Below are 14,554 nucleotides of genomic sequence, written 5' to 3'. Positions count from 1 at the left end.
GCAGTGAATACAAAGATTTAGAGAAATATAATAGGCAGATAAACAAGTTTGGACAAATGTGGCTGAATCAAACTACCACAAACATATTTCAGTTTATAGAACTGAATTTTAAAAAAGAGTTGAGGATTTGTTATCAAGTTAATCTGTAGCCTAACAAATGTTTTTTTAATCTAGTTCATTCCGGTGTGATGCTTTAAATTAAAGTAACGAATGGGCTAATGTTTACACTGAACAAACAAACACGCCATGGTCTGTCTCTATATTTCTACAAGGAATTAAATAGTTATGGATTTGATCTCGGTTATGGTTGTCATTTACAGTACACGACAGTCCTACTGATTTATTCAACAAATATACCGTTCTGTAATATTGTAACGCATTCAGTAATGCATTCAGTTTGTGTTTTTAATGCTGACTGAACTAAAGGCATGATCTCATGGCCATTGGCTCTCAATGAAAGTGCTTTGGGACATCATCCGTAACCTCAATGAGTAATTACCTTATGTTCTTAAAGTCCCATGAACCTTTCACTGCAGTGGGCTGAATCAGGGTCACACAGAGTGAATGTGGATAGTCTTAAACAAATCTCATTTGAAACAGATGTTTACACCTCACACAAATGGTTATGGGTTTAATAAAAAAGAAGACACGAGTACCATGTCAGATATAGAGTTGTACTCTGTCACATGTAGAGTTTGCATCCCGATATTACACTTTACATGCATCACAGAAGACTGATATAAAGCGAAACTGTTTTGACAGTCAAACACCGTATTTTCGTCGTTTCATTCAAAAAAAAAAATCTTTATTGTGACATTATGAAAAATACGAATAACATCCTACTCATGAGACCAAAGAGGCTTTCGATCATTGAATGCAGGAAAGGGCTACATTGTCAATAACATTTGAATAAACAACTCTGTCAAACACCGGGGATTCATTGACTCAGATATCGTTTTACTCATTATTTCATCAAGTGAATTAAATTGAATTCTTGCCAACACCATTACTTTAAGAAGGACAGTTAATACAAATGTTCTCTATTGAAATGATTATAAAATATATGAGAGCAGAAGTTTAAAAAGCATGAATTTCTTCAGAGAATCTGTCAGTCTCTCTCTCTCCACCTCTCTCTCATTGTGGGTGTGTGTGTGTGTGCCTATGTGCCTGTGTGAGCGCAAACAAGTCTTTAAAACCTGATAAAAAAAGAAAAGATCAGATAGCTCTTTCCAAAGAGGAGTTTTCAGCAAGGCAATAGCCCCTGGTGGTAACTGGAATTCAAAGCAGAGCAGGTTAAAAGGCACTGAGGGTACATCATGTCTGATGGATGGCTGTTAGAATTGACTGGCTTTCCTGTTGCTTGGATCAGTAGACGACTTGTTACTCTGTTGCTCAGACTTGTTGCTCTGTTGGAACAAAAGATAAACATACATCCCTTTAGATAGAACACACAATATACCTAGTTGTTGTTGAGTGTGTGTGTGTGTGTGTATGTGTATGTGTGTGTGTGTGGATCGGTGCGTGCGTGTGTGTGTATGTGCGTGCGTGTGCATCCGTGCGTGTGTGCGTGCGTGTGTGTGTGTGCGTGTGTGTGTGCATCCGTGCATGTGTGCGTGTGTGTGTGTGCGTGCGTGTGTGTGTGTGTGCGTGCGTGTGTGTACCTTGGTCCCGAACAGCAGGTTGATGACCCCTTTGGAGCGTCTGTCAGCAGTGCGGTCTCCAGGAAGACACACAGACATACTCTTACTGTCCCTTCTGAACCGGGATGACTCCGCCTCCTCACTACCATTGGCCACAGACAGAGACTGGCCTGTGGGCAGGGAGAGGGTGTGTGAGGAAGTGTGTGTGTGTGTGTGTGTGTGTGTGTGTGTGTGTGTGTGTGTGTGTTGTGTTATACCTGTAATAGCAGGCAGAGATCTGGAGTTGGCGTTGGTGAGAAAGACATTGTCTTGAGAGCCAGGTTCAGACAGGTTGGTGTCACTGCGGAACTCCTGCTTCTTGGAAAGCTAGAGGGAGACAGAGAGTCTCACTGACACTGGTATACACCACAGGCATGTCCAAATACTCTTCCTCTTTTTTCCTCCATGGTTTGAAATGATTTCAATGAAACAGTGGCTGACCCTGTAAAACATTGCACCTATCTGTTTTTGTATACACACTACCGTTCAAAAGTTTGGGGTCACTTAGAAACGTCCTTGTTTTTTACATTTTGAAAAAAATATTATACCACTTTTTTTCTCCCCAATTTCGTGGTATCCAATTGGTCGTAGTTACAGTCTTGTCTCATCGCTGCAACTTCCGTACGGGCTCGGGAGAGGCGAAGGTCGAGAGCCATGCGTCCTCCGAAACATAACCCAACAAAGCCGCACTGCTTGACACAATGCACAATGCACATCCAACCCGGAAGCCAGCCGCACCAATGTGTCGGAGGAAACACCGTGCACCTGGCGACCTGGTGCACTGCGCCGGGCCCGCCACAGGAGTCGCCAGTGCGCAATGAGACAAGGATATCCCTGCCGGCCAAACCCTCCCTAACCTGGACGAAGCTGGGCCAATTGTGCGCTACCCCATGGGCCTCCCGGTCGCGGCCGGCTGCGACAGAGCCTGGGCTCGAACCCAATGTCCTTGTTTTTGAAATAAAATAAAATATTTGGTCATTTAAAATAACACCAAATGGATCAGAAATACAGTGTAGACATTGTTAATGTTGTAAAAGTATAAAGAAGGCCAGTTTTTCTGTTTTAGTGTTTCTTTAGCAGTATGCTTAGAGTCATTGTCCTGCTGGAAGGTGAACCTCCGTCCTAGTCTCAAATCTCTGGAAGACTGAAACAAGAATTTCCCTGTACCTAGCGCCATCCATCATTCCTTCAATTCTGACCCGTTTCCAAATCCCTGCCGATGAAAAACATCTCCACAGCATGATGCTGCCATCACCATGCTTCACTGTGGGGATGGGATTCTCGGGGTGATGAAAGGTGTTGATGGCCAAAAAGCTCAATTTTAGTCTAATCTGACCAGAGTACCCTCTTCCAAATGTTTGGGGAGTCTCCCACATGCCTTTTGGCAAACACCAAACGAGTTTGCTTATTTTTTTCTTTAAGCAATGGATTTTGTCTGGTTACTCTTCAGTAAATCCCAGCTCAGTGGAGGGCTTAAAGTGGTCCTATGGACAGATACTCCAATCTCAGCTGTGGTCTCTTTGTTGCCTCTTTGATTAATGCCCTTCTTGCCTGGTCTGTGAGTTTTGGTGGGCGGCCCTCTGTTGGCAGATTTGTTGTGGTGCCATATTCTTTCCATTTTTTAAAATAATGGATTTAATGGTGCTCCATAGATGTTCAAAGTTTCTGATATTTTTTTAGAACCCAACCCTGATCTGTACTTCTCAATAACTTTGTCCCTGACCTGTTTGGAGAAGTCCCTGGTCTTCATGGTGCCACTTGCTTGGTGGTGCCCCTTGCTTAGTTGTGTTGCAGACTCGGGGGCCTTTCAGGACAGGTGTATATATACTGAGCTCATGTGACACTTAGATTGCACACAGGTGGACTTCATTTAACTAATTATGTGAGTGTGGGTGAATAAATGATCTCCGCATGTGTATTTCCCACCGTAAAGCATGGAGGAGGAGGTGTTATGGTGTGGGGGTGCTTTGCTGGTGACACAGTCTGTGATTTATTTAGAATTCAAGGCACACTTAACCATCATGGCTAGCACAGCATTCTGCAGCCATACGCCACCCCATCTGGTTTGGGCTTAATTGGACTGTCATTTGTTTTTCAACAGGACAATGACCCAACACACCTCCAGGCTGTGTAAGGGATATTTTACCAAGAATGAGAGTGATGAAGTACTGCATCAGATGACCTGGCCTCCACAATCCCCCGACCTCAACCACATTGAGATGGTTTGGGATGAGTTGGACCGCAGAGTGAAGGAAAAGCAGCCAACAAGTGCTCAGCATATGTGGGAACTACTTCAAGAGTGTTGGAAAAGCGTTCCAGGTTAAGCTGGTTCAGAGAATGCCAAGAGTGTGGAAAGCTGTCATCAAGGCAAAGGATGGCTACTTTGCAGAATCTCAAATAGAAAATATATTTGGATTTGTTTAACATTTTTTTGGTTACTACATGATTCCAAATGTGTTATTTCATAGTGTTGATGTCTTCACTATTATTCTATAATGTAGAAAATAATCCAAATAAAGAAAAACCCTTGAATGAGTAGGTGTTCTAAAACTGTTGACTGGTAGTGTATATCTCCATATCTCTCTCTCTCTCTCTCTCTCTCTCTCTCTCTCTCTCCCCTTTCCCCCTGTTTCTCTCTCTCTCCCTCTCCCACTGTCTATCTCTCTCTCTACTGCTCTCTCTCACCCGTTTGCTGTCCAGTGTGTTGGTCTTGTCTCTCTCTCTCCCTCTCTCACTGTCTATCTCTCTCTACTGCTCTCTCTCACCCGTTTGCTGTCCAGTGTGTTGGTCCTGTCTCTCTCTCACTCTCTCACTGTATCTCTCTCTACTGCTCTCTCTCACCCGTTTGCTTTCCAGTGTGTTGGTCCTGTCTCTCTCTCCCCCTCCCACTGTCTATCTCTCTCTCTCCTGCTCTCTCTCACCCATTTGCTGTCCAGTGTGTTGGTCCTGTCTCTCTCTCTCCCTCTCTCACTGTCTATCTCTCTCTCTCCTGCTCTCTCTCACCCGTTTGCTGTCCAGTGTGTTGGTCCTGTCTCTCTCTCTCCCACTGTCTATCTCTCTCTCTCCCGCTCTCTCTCACCCATTTACTGTCCAGTGTGTTGGTCCTGTCTCTCTCTCTCCCTCTCCCACTGTCTATCTCTCTCTCTACTGCTCTCTCTCACCCATTTACTGTCCAGAGTGTTGGTCCTGTCTCTCTCTCTCCCTCTCTCACTGTCTATCTCTCTCTACTGCTCTCTCTCACCCGTTTGCTGTCCAGTGTGTTGGTCCTGTCTCTCTCTCCCTCTCTCACTGTATCTCTCTCTACTGCTCTCTCTCACCCGTTTGCTGTCCAGTGTGTTGGTCCTGTCTCTCTCTCCCCCTCCCACTGTCTATCTCTCTCTCTCCTGCTCTCTCTCACCCGTTTGCTGTCCAGTGTGTTGGTCCTGTCTCTCTCTCTCTCTCCCTCTCTCACTGTCTATCTCTCTCTCTCCTGCTCTCTCTCACCCGTTTGCTGTCCAGTGTGTTGGTCCTGTCTCTCTCTCTCCCTCTCTCACTGTCTATCTCTCTCTCTCCTGCTCTCTCTCACCCGTTTGCTGTCCAGTGTGTTGGTCCTGTCTCTCTCTCTCCCTCTCTCACTGTCTATCTCTCTCTCTCCTGCTCTCTCTCACCCGTTTGCTGTCCAGTGTGTTGGTCCTGTCTCTCTCTCCCTCTCCCACTGTCTATCTCTCTCTCTACTGCTCTCTCTCACCCGTTTGCTGTCCAGTGTGTTGGTCCTGTCTCTCTCTATCCCTCTCCCACTGTCTATCTCTCTCTCTCCCGCTCTCTCTCACCCATTTGCTGTCCAGAGTGTTGGTCCTGTCTCTCTCCTCTGGGATGAAGATCATGCTGCTCCTTTTCCTTCTCCTCTTGGAGTTCCTGAGTTTAACCTCCCCCTCTGCCCCTCCCTCATCCACCATGCTCACACTCCCACTGGAGCGCTGCAAGGTGGGGGTCTGGGGGGCCGCCATGTCAGGGAGACCACTGGGGAGGGAGGGAGGTGGGGGAGAAGTATAGAAGGGGGAGAAAGAAGAGGGAGAGAGGGGGTAAAGGTGTGTGTTTGTTAATCTAGTATGGTTGCATGTTTGCACCCATGTGTGTGGGTTTGCATCTGTGTGTGTGTGTGTGTGTGTGTGTGTGTGTGTGCGTGCGTGTGTGCATGTGTGTGTGCGTGCGTGTGTGTGTGTGTGTGTCTGTTTCCCATATTGTGAATGGTTGCTGTTCGTACACGGATTGTATATTGCTAGACATAATCGCCTTGTCGAGCTGATAGCCAGCAAGGTGAGACAGGTAGTCTCACCAACAGCACACCTCCATTAACATTCTTGTGTAAGAGGAAGCTGGTTTGATGTTGATGATGATGTGTTTCCTTGTGTGCCAAATATGCCAGATGTTGTCGTTATTGGGGGAGGCCAGGGGGAGGTGCTCATTTTGGTAGTGGGCTCCTCAATTGACAGCTACATGGAGGGGGCCTTTGCCAAGAAGCTTCTTACATACAGCCCCTTGTGGCGCTTTGACAGCCTCGCGTGTAGGTGCAAGCTTGTGGAGCTGAACTTTGCCAGTCTCGGCCACGTACACATGCTTGCGGTGCGTGGACTCCAGATTGTGGGCCAGCCAAAAACTAAGGCGAAGAAGTTGGCTATGCAGTGCTCTGTTTCAACTGTGGTGGGAACCCTAGCTGTTTGGAGAAGGAGGTGCTTTCTGTACCCTTGAGTGCCACGCATACAGGGACCTTTGAAATGTTCAGATCCTTTTTTTTCATGTCAATTTGATTGGTGGGTTCAAATGAAGTATTTCAAATGTGTGTGAGTGTGTATTTGTGTTTGTGAGTGTGTATTTGTGTTTGTGAGTGTGTATTTGTGTTTGTGAGTGTGTATTTGTGTTTGCGAGTGTGTGTTACCTGTCTGGATAAGGTTTGGTGGGGGTCCCACACTCAGACCCCTGGAGGGAAGAGATGGAGATGACGGACTGACGGAAGGACCGAAGGACAGAGCGCGGACGACTTGACTTCCTCTCATCCATATCCGGCTAAGAACGAGGTGTGACGAAGAGGGAAAAGAGAGGGATGGATAAAAATGAGACAAAAGATTAAAGGTGAAGTTGGATGAAAGAGAGAGATTAAAAAGAGAGTTAATATAATGCTTTTCACAAACAGGAGTTAAGCTTTGGCATTGCTAGCGTCATTCCTAAAGCTCTTTTCACAAAATAGTTTTTCAGATTGAAATTCTCCTCTGCCCACAGATACTAGCTCCTTCCAGCTAGCCTATCAGGCCTCACATAAACACTCTCCTTTCCTCTTTCGATTTCACTCTTTCTCTTACCAGCTCCCTCACTCCATACTCCTTCTCCACCTTCTTCCTCATATGCGTGAAGCACTCCTCCATGCGCTCATGGAAAGGTCGTAGGTCGTCTGTCACTCTCTTCCCATGTAGAGAGATTCCCCCACCCAGCAACGGGATCTACAAGAGAGGTATATGATAAAACAGTGTGTTTGTGCGTATGCTTGTACATGTGTCGCTGCACGTGCCTGAGTGTGTGTTTGTGCGTATGCTTGTACATGTGTCGCTGCACGTGCCTGAGTGTGTGTTTGTGCGTATGCTTGTACATGTGTCGATGCACGTGCCTGAGTGTGTGTTTGTGCGTATGCTTGTACATGTGTCGATGCACGTGCCTGAGTGTGTGTTTGTGCGTATGCTTGTACGTGTGTCGGCGCACGTGCCTGAGTGTGTGTTTGTGCGTATGCTTGTACATGTGTCGATGCACGTGCCTGAGTGTGTGTGTGTGCGTATGCTTGTACGTGTGTCGGCGCACGTGCCTGAGTGTGTGTTTGTGCGTATGCTTGTACGTGTGTCGATGCACGTGCCTGAGTGTGTGTTTGTGCGTATGCTTGTACGTGTGTCGATGCACGTGCCTGAGTGTGTGTTTGTGCGTATGCTTGTACATGTGTCGATGCACGTGCCTGAGTGTGTGTTTGTGCGTATGCTTGTACATGTGTCGATGCACGTGCCTGAGTGTGTGTGTGTGCGTATGCTTGTACGTGTGTCGATGCACGTGCCTGAGTGTGTGTGTGTGCGTATGCTTGTACGTGTGTCGATGCACGTGCCTGAGTGTGTGTGTGTGCGTATGCTTGTACGTGTGTCGGCGCATGTGCCTGAGTGTGTGTGTGTGCGTATGCTTGTACGTGTGTCGGCGCACGTGCCTGAGTGTGTGTTTGTGCGTATGCTTGTACATGTGTCGCTGCACGTGCCTGAGTGTGTGTGTGTGCGTATGCTTGTACATGTGTCGGCGCACGTGCCTGAGTGTGTGTGTGTGCGTATGCTTGTACATGTGTCGATGCACGTGCCTGAGTGTGTGTGTGTGCGTATGCTTGTACATGTGTCGATGCACGTGCCTGAGTGTGTGTTTGTGCGTATGCTTGTACATGTGTCGATGCACGTGCCTGAGTGTGTGTGTGTGCGTATGCTTGTACGTGTGTCGGCGCACGTGCCTGAGTGTGTGTGTGTGCGTATGCTTGTACGTGTGTCGGCGCACGTGCCTGAGTGTGTGTTTGTGCGTATGCTTGTACGTGTGTCGATGCACGTGCCTGAGTGTGTGTGTGTGCGTATGCTTGTACGTGTGTCGGCGCACGTGCCTGAGTGTGTGTGTGTGCGTATGCTTGTACGTGTGTCGGCGCACGTGCCTGAGTGTGTGTTTGTGCGTATGCTTGTACATGTGTCGCTGCACGTGCCTGAGTGTGTGTGTGTGCGTATGCTTGTACATGTGTCGGCGCACGTGCCTGAGTGTGTGTGTGTGCGTATGCTTGTACGTGTGTCGGCGCACGTGCCTGAGTGTGTGTGTGTGCATACAGTACCTGCCATGCGATGAGGTCTTTGAGACCCTCCAGCTTATCTCTGTCCTCTGGGTGTTGCAAGTTGTACTCCTCAGTGAAGAAAGCCTGTAAAGAGGAGAGGGATAGAAATACGCTGTACTTTTACAGATGACACAGTTCTGGGATGGGGTTGAGACGTGCGGGTAGGTGGGTGGGCGGGTGGGTGGACGGATGAACTCTGACCTTCTCGTACTTGGCGAAGCCCCCCATGACGGCGGGGTCCACAATGCCGTTGAGCAGCATGGAGAGAGGGTTGATGGGAAGGGCGTCGTCGGCCTGGTATTGGTTGATCAGGGTGAGGATCTTGTCATTGGTGCTCTGCATGGTCTCTATGGCATTCTCCAGAGGACTGATGGTGGTCTGAGAGAGAGAGAGAGAGAGAGAGAGAGAGAGAGAGAGAGAAACGAACAGGGTGTTGTAACTAAATTAGTAAAGACAAGATTATGCCGAATAAAACTGAGCATAAGAAAGTAAACAGTTTCAGGAGCATCAACAGTTATGCTACCCATTGCAGAGAAAAGCACTCACCTTGATCCAGCACTGGCAGTGAGAGATAGATAATGGTAAACAGGCAAACTGGTCCACCAAAAGAGAGAGAGAGACAAACAGACACACTTACATGTTTCATGTCTGTGGCCTCAAACCAGCGCAGGATCCCAGGGAGTTTATACACTGTGGTGAACGTGGTGCGCTCAATCCACATGGACTACAAAAGAGGAAGAGAGGAGGAGACAGACAGAAAGGAAGAGAGATACAGAGAGGGAGATACAGAGAGAAAGAGAGAGAGAGACCATGGGAGAGATAGATACAAAATGAAAAAAGTCCTGATGTGATCATGTATTGGACCTGCGATACATTCTATTCAGTACAGTCAGGGATCCGGTCAGACACTTACAACAAACTCATTGCTGGGATCCACTGGGCCTTTCCTCACTGGTCTGGAGTAGTGGAAACGCTGCACGTAGTTGGACTTGTAGAAGCTACAACACACACACACACACAGTAAAGACACATAGAGTGGGATAGAAAGAGGAGGTTTAAACAGTCATCTTTGTGAGACAGAGGTGAAAGGTTGAGGGCAGAGAGGGACTGACTTGATGATCTGGTCAGGGACGGGTTTGCTCTTCAAGCGAGATGGGATCTCCAGGACAGGCTGAACAGTGAAACACTGGATGTCTGAGGCAACCAGGTCAGGAAGGCAACATGACTACAACCCAACCATAGAGGAAGTGAACTATGTGACTATAAAGCCATGGTGGTCCATGCGACTTAGGACAATGTTAGCCCACTGAACTAAAGACTGAGTGTGTGTATGTGTGTGTATGTAGTGGCGACCCATCATTCAGGGCAGGGCCCCACCTATATTGAGCCCCACATTTTTAGCAAAAAAGAATACTAATAAAAAAGGCTTAACTGTTTTGCATGTTATTTTGACATTAATAGGTGTCACATATCAGTTTGCAAACAATGTAAAAAAAAAAAGTAAATCGTTGAGTTAATAAAGCCTCATACAAACATGGTCTCTTTCTTGCTTTCTTGAGTAAGACAGCTCCAAAATGCAGGTGTTTCAGCCGAGCTCAGTGCTTTCTGTGATGGTGGGGCAGCCAGCGAGAAAATACGGAGCGTAGGGGTTGGTAATGCTCTCTAGTTGCGCCATGATTAGCTCACTGATCTGACAGTACGTCACCGCCAAGTCTAAGGGTAGGCTTTTACACTACTGCTATTCTCTGTTTATCATATAGGCATAGTCATTTCAACCATACCTACATGTAAATACTACCTCAATCAGCCCGACTAACCGGTGCCTGTATATAGCCTCGCTACTGTATATAGCCTCTCTACTGTATATAGCCTCTCTACTGTATATAACCTCACTACTGTATAGCCTCTCTACTGTATATAACCTCACTACTGTATATAACCTCACTACTGTATATAGCCTCTCTACTGTATATAACCTCTCTACTGTATATAACCTCACTACTGTATATAACCTCTCTACTGTATATAGCCTATCTACTGTATATAACCTCACTACTGTATAGCCTCTCTACTGTATATAACCTCACTACTGTATATAACCTCACTACTGTATATAGCCTCTCTACTGTATATAACCTCTCTACTGTATATAACCTCACTACTGTATATAACCTCACTACTGTATATAGCCTCTCTACTGTTATAGCCTCTCTACTGTATATAACCTCACTACTGTATATAGCCTCTCTACTGTATATAGCCTCTCTACTGTATATAACCTCACTACTGTATATAGCCTCTCTACTGTATATAGCCTTCCTACTGTATATAGCCTCTCTACTGTATATAACCTCACTACTGTATATAACCTCACTACTGTATATAGCCTCTCTACTGTATATAACCTCACTACTGTATATAGCCTCTCTACTGTTATAGCCTCTCTACTGTATATAGCCTCTCTACTGTATATAACTTCACTACTGTATATAACCTCACTACTGTATATAGCCTCTCTACTGTATATAACCTCACTACTGTATATAGCCTCTCTACTGTATATAGCCTCTCTACTGTTATAGCCTCTCTACTGTATATAGCCTCTACTGTATATAGCCTCTCTACTGTATATAACCTCACTACTGTATATAGCCTCTCTACTGTTATAGCCTCTCTACTGTATATAGCCTCTCTACTGTATATAGCCTCTCTACTGTTATAGCCTCTCTACTGTATATAGCCTCTCTACTGTATATAACCTCACTACTGTATATAACCTCACTACTGTATATAGCCTCTCTACTGTATATAACCTCACTACTGTATATAGCCTCTCTACTGTTATAGCTTCTCTACTGTATATAGCCTCTCTACTGTTATAGCCTCTCTACTGTATATAGCATCTCTACTGTATATAACCTCACTACTGTATATAACCTCACTACTGTATATAGCCTCTCTACTGTATATAACCTCACTACTGTATATAGCCTCTCTACTGTTATAGCCTCTCTACTGTATATAACCTCACTACTGTATATAGCCTCTCTACTGTTATAGCTTCTCTACTGTATATAGCCTCTCTACTGTTATAGCCTCTCTACTGTTTATAGCCTCTCTACTGTTATAGCCTCTCTACTGTATATAGCCTCTCTACTGTATATAACCTCACTACTGTATATAACCTCACTACTGTATATAGCCTCTACTGTATATAACCTCACTACTGTATATAGCCTCTCTACTGTTATAGCCTCTCTACTGTATATAGCTTCGCTACTGTTATTTTTCTCTGTCTTTTTAACTGTTGTTTTTATTTCTTTACTTATCTATTGTTCCCCTAATACCTTTTTTTAACTTAGAAATTGCACTGTTGGTTAGAGCCTGTAAGTAAGCATTGCATTGTATTCGGCGCACCTGACAAATAAACTTTGATTTGATTAGACCTCAAAAGATCCAATCACTAGCCTGCTATTCAATGCAGTGGCTGTGTGTTCCAAAATCTGGGATTAAGTGTCTCTTTTACAAGTTTAAAATGATGAACATTCACCATTGGCCCTGCCAAGACAAAACAAATGTATCAGTGAAAAATGGAGCGGCGTTGGCTAGAAAGCCCGTGACGTCGACCGTCACACGAACAAGGAGAGGAGCCGACTTCGGTGGAAGTCGTGACAGTTACATCCATCCGAGCTCGCTCATTAATGTCTTCATCAAAATTACGGAATGCCTCATATCCGCTTGTTGTCCCCTTATGCTATAGTTTGTGCAATCTCAATTGTCATTAGAAACCACTTTTGTTTAAGCCTTTCAGCTCAGTTTTTTAAAAGGCAGTCCCGTTTAATGAAGTTTAAACAAGCAGTATCTTTAAATCAGTTATGGTTCCCTTGATCTCTCCAACGTATGCAATCGTTTGATTAAGCATATTATGGAAGCGCAAATGTGCTTATCTGTCACGGCTGGCTGAAGGACTGGACCAAGGTGCAGCATGGTAAGTTCTGTCACGGCTGGCTGATGGACTGGACCAAGGTGCAGCATGGTAAGTTCTGTCACGGCTGGCTGAAGGACTGGACCAAGGTGCAGCATGGCTGAAGGACTTCTGTTCACGGCTGGCTGAAGGACTGGAGGTGCAGCATGGGTTCAGCATGGCTGAAGGACTTCTGTGCAGCATGGTAAGTTCTGGCTGAAGGACTGGACCAAGGTGCAGCATGGTAAGTTCTGTCACGGCTGGCTGAAGGACTGGACCAAGGTGCAGCATGGTAAGCGTACATTTTCTTTATTTAAAAATGACGCCGACAAAATAAAGAACAAAACAAAACAAAACCAAACTGTGAAGCTTTGAGCTATGTGCCCTGAACAAAGTCAAAGTTAACTTCCCACAAAACAGGTGGGGGAAAAGGGTACCTAAGTATGGTTCTCAATCAGAGACAACGATAGACAGCTGTCCCTGATTGAGAACCATACCAGGCCAAGACATAGAAATACAAAACATAGAAAAAAAGGACATAGAATGCCCACCATAGTCACACCTTGGCCTAACCAAAATAGAGAATCAAAAGCCTCTCTATGCCCAGGGCGTGACATTATCATTGGAGTGTTTGATGAACTCTGTGAAAACAATTAAGCAGTTTGAGTTTGGGAAACACTGAGAACATATGCACAACGTAGACTAATCAAATGTCTAATATTAGGCCTAAAGAGGAAATGCAATGCATCAATGGAACGCAACTAAAGGATCTAAAGATACTGCGTGTTTAAACTGAATTAAAGGGGACACAACCTATAATGGGATGACATTTTTAAAACGCATCTAAAATGCCAAACTTGCACATGTTCAATGCAAAATGGGTCAATATGCTGAAATGGATGACTGTGTTTTAAAGCGTTAAAGGTCTAAAGGGGCATTGCGTTTAACAATCAAACCAACAACTGTGTCATTGTAAACTGAGTGAATTAAAAGTGAATGGTGGCGGATGAAATCCCAAGTAAGACCCCACTGGAGAGGGCAGAGGAGCATTTAAATTCACTCTATGCTGCCCGGAGAGACAAACTTGGACTGTGTACACGCAAAATGAATTAAATAAAAGTCCTTCTTGTTGCTGTAGGAAAAGTTGAAACTGTGAATGAGGGTCTTGAAGCATTTGATGCTGTTCTCAATGACTTTAAGAATGCTCATGAATCTGTGCTAGAGCGAGTCACAGAAAAGGAACAGGAAAATTAGAGCATTATCTATTATCAACCAAGAATGAGGACTTATGAACATTTCCGGAAAGAGGTGGAAATATGGAAAAATGCTGAAGTTGAGCCACAAACGCCCATTGAACCACACGACAGCATTTCCAATGTGTCAAAAAATATCAAGTAAAACAAAGTGTTCTAAGGCTGCATCCTCAGTGTCCTCTGCACGCCTAAAAGCTGAGGCTGAGCAAGCAGCTCTACAAGCATCATTACAGGACAAGCGTGCATTGGAACTGGAGAAAGCTCAACTGGTACAACAGAAAGCTCAACTGAATGTTAGGATGGAAAAAATGTCACTGGAAACGGACATAGCAGCATATAATGCCAGACTGAAGGTCCTGGAGATTGAGAGTCTTCTCAATCCCATGCCGTGACAGCCCACTTACTAAACCAAATTAAACGGCCTATTTCTCAGGCCTAGAATCTAGAATATACACATAATTGTCAGATTAGGATAAGTTTCCAAAACTGTCAAAATATTGTCTGTGGGTATTACAGAACTGATATTGCAGGCAAAAACCAGAGGAAAATCCAACCCGGAAGTGGCTTCTATTTTGAAAGCTCCATGTTCCATAGCCTGCCTTCGCTCTATTTAAAGGGATATCAACCAGATTCCTTTTCTTATGGCTTCCCCATGGTGTGAACAGTCTTTTGACATAGTTTCAGGCTTCTATTTTGAAAAATGAGCGAGAAAGATCACATCGCATCATTGTATGTCTGGGTGCCAGCAGCATATTGCATACTCAACAGATTGGAGCAGCCATTTTCTTTCTCT

General features: G+C 45.1%; 1 protein-coding gene across 1 annotated transcript in view; it reads right to left on the bottom strand.

Moving 5' to 3' along the window:
- Window positions 1-603: 603 nt before the first annotated feature.
- Window positions 604-14,554, bottom strand: part of LOC115130563 (dedicator of cytokinesis protein 2-like) — a 181,136-nt gene continuing 167,185 nt past the window's right edge. The window contains exons 41-51 of the mRNA XM_029661828.2: window positions 9,657-9,738; window positions 9,458-9,542; window positions 9,182-9,268; window positions 8,746-8,922; window positions 8,545-8,628; window positions 7,016-7,153; window positions 6,595-6,722; window positions 5,489-5,678; window positions 1,898-2,006; window positions 1,662-1,810; window positions 604-1,406 (exon numbers count right to left, since the gene is read on the bottom strand). Coding sequence (XP_029517688.2) covers window positions 1,335-1,406; window positions 1,662-1,810; window positions 1,898-2,006; window positions 5,489-5,678; window positions 6,595-6,722; window positions 7,016-7,153; window positions 8,545-8,628; window positions 8,746-8,922; window positions 9,182-9,268; window positions 9,458-9,542; window positions 9,657-9,738 — 1,301 coding nt within the window. The 3' untranslated portion in view covers window positions 604-1,334. The remainder of the gene's footprint in view (window positions 1,407-1,661; window positions 1,811-1,897; window positions 2,007-5,488; window positions 5,679-6,594; window positions 6,723-7,015; window positions 7,154-8,544; window positions 8,629-8,745; window positions 8,923-9,181; window positions 9,269-9,457; window positions 9,543-9,656; window positions 9,739-14,554) is intronic.

The sequence above is a fragment of the Oncorhynchus nerka genome, linkage group LG6, assembly GCF_034236695.1.
Source record: "Oncorhynchus nerka isolate Pitt River linkage group LG6, Oner_Uvic_2.0, whole genome shotgun sequence".
Lineage (NCBI taxonomy): Eukaryota > Metazoa > Chordata > Actinopteri > Salmoniformes > Salmonidae > Oncorhynchus > Oncorhynchus nerka.
The sequence above is the reverse complement of the archived record's forward strand: the minus strand, read 5'-3'. Positions and strand labels throughout refer to the sequence as shown.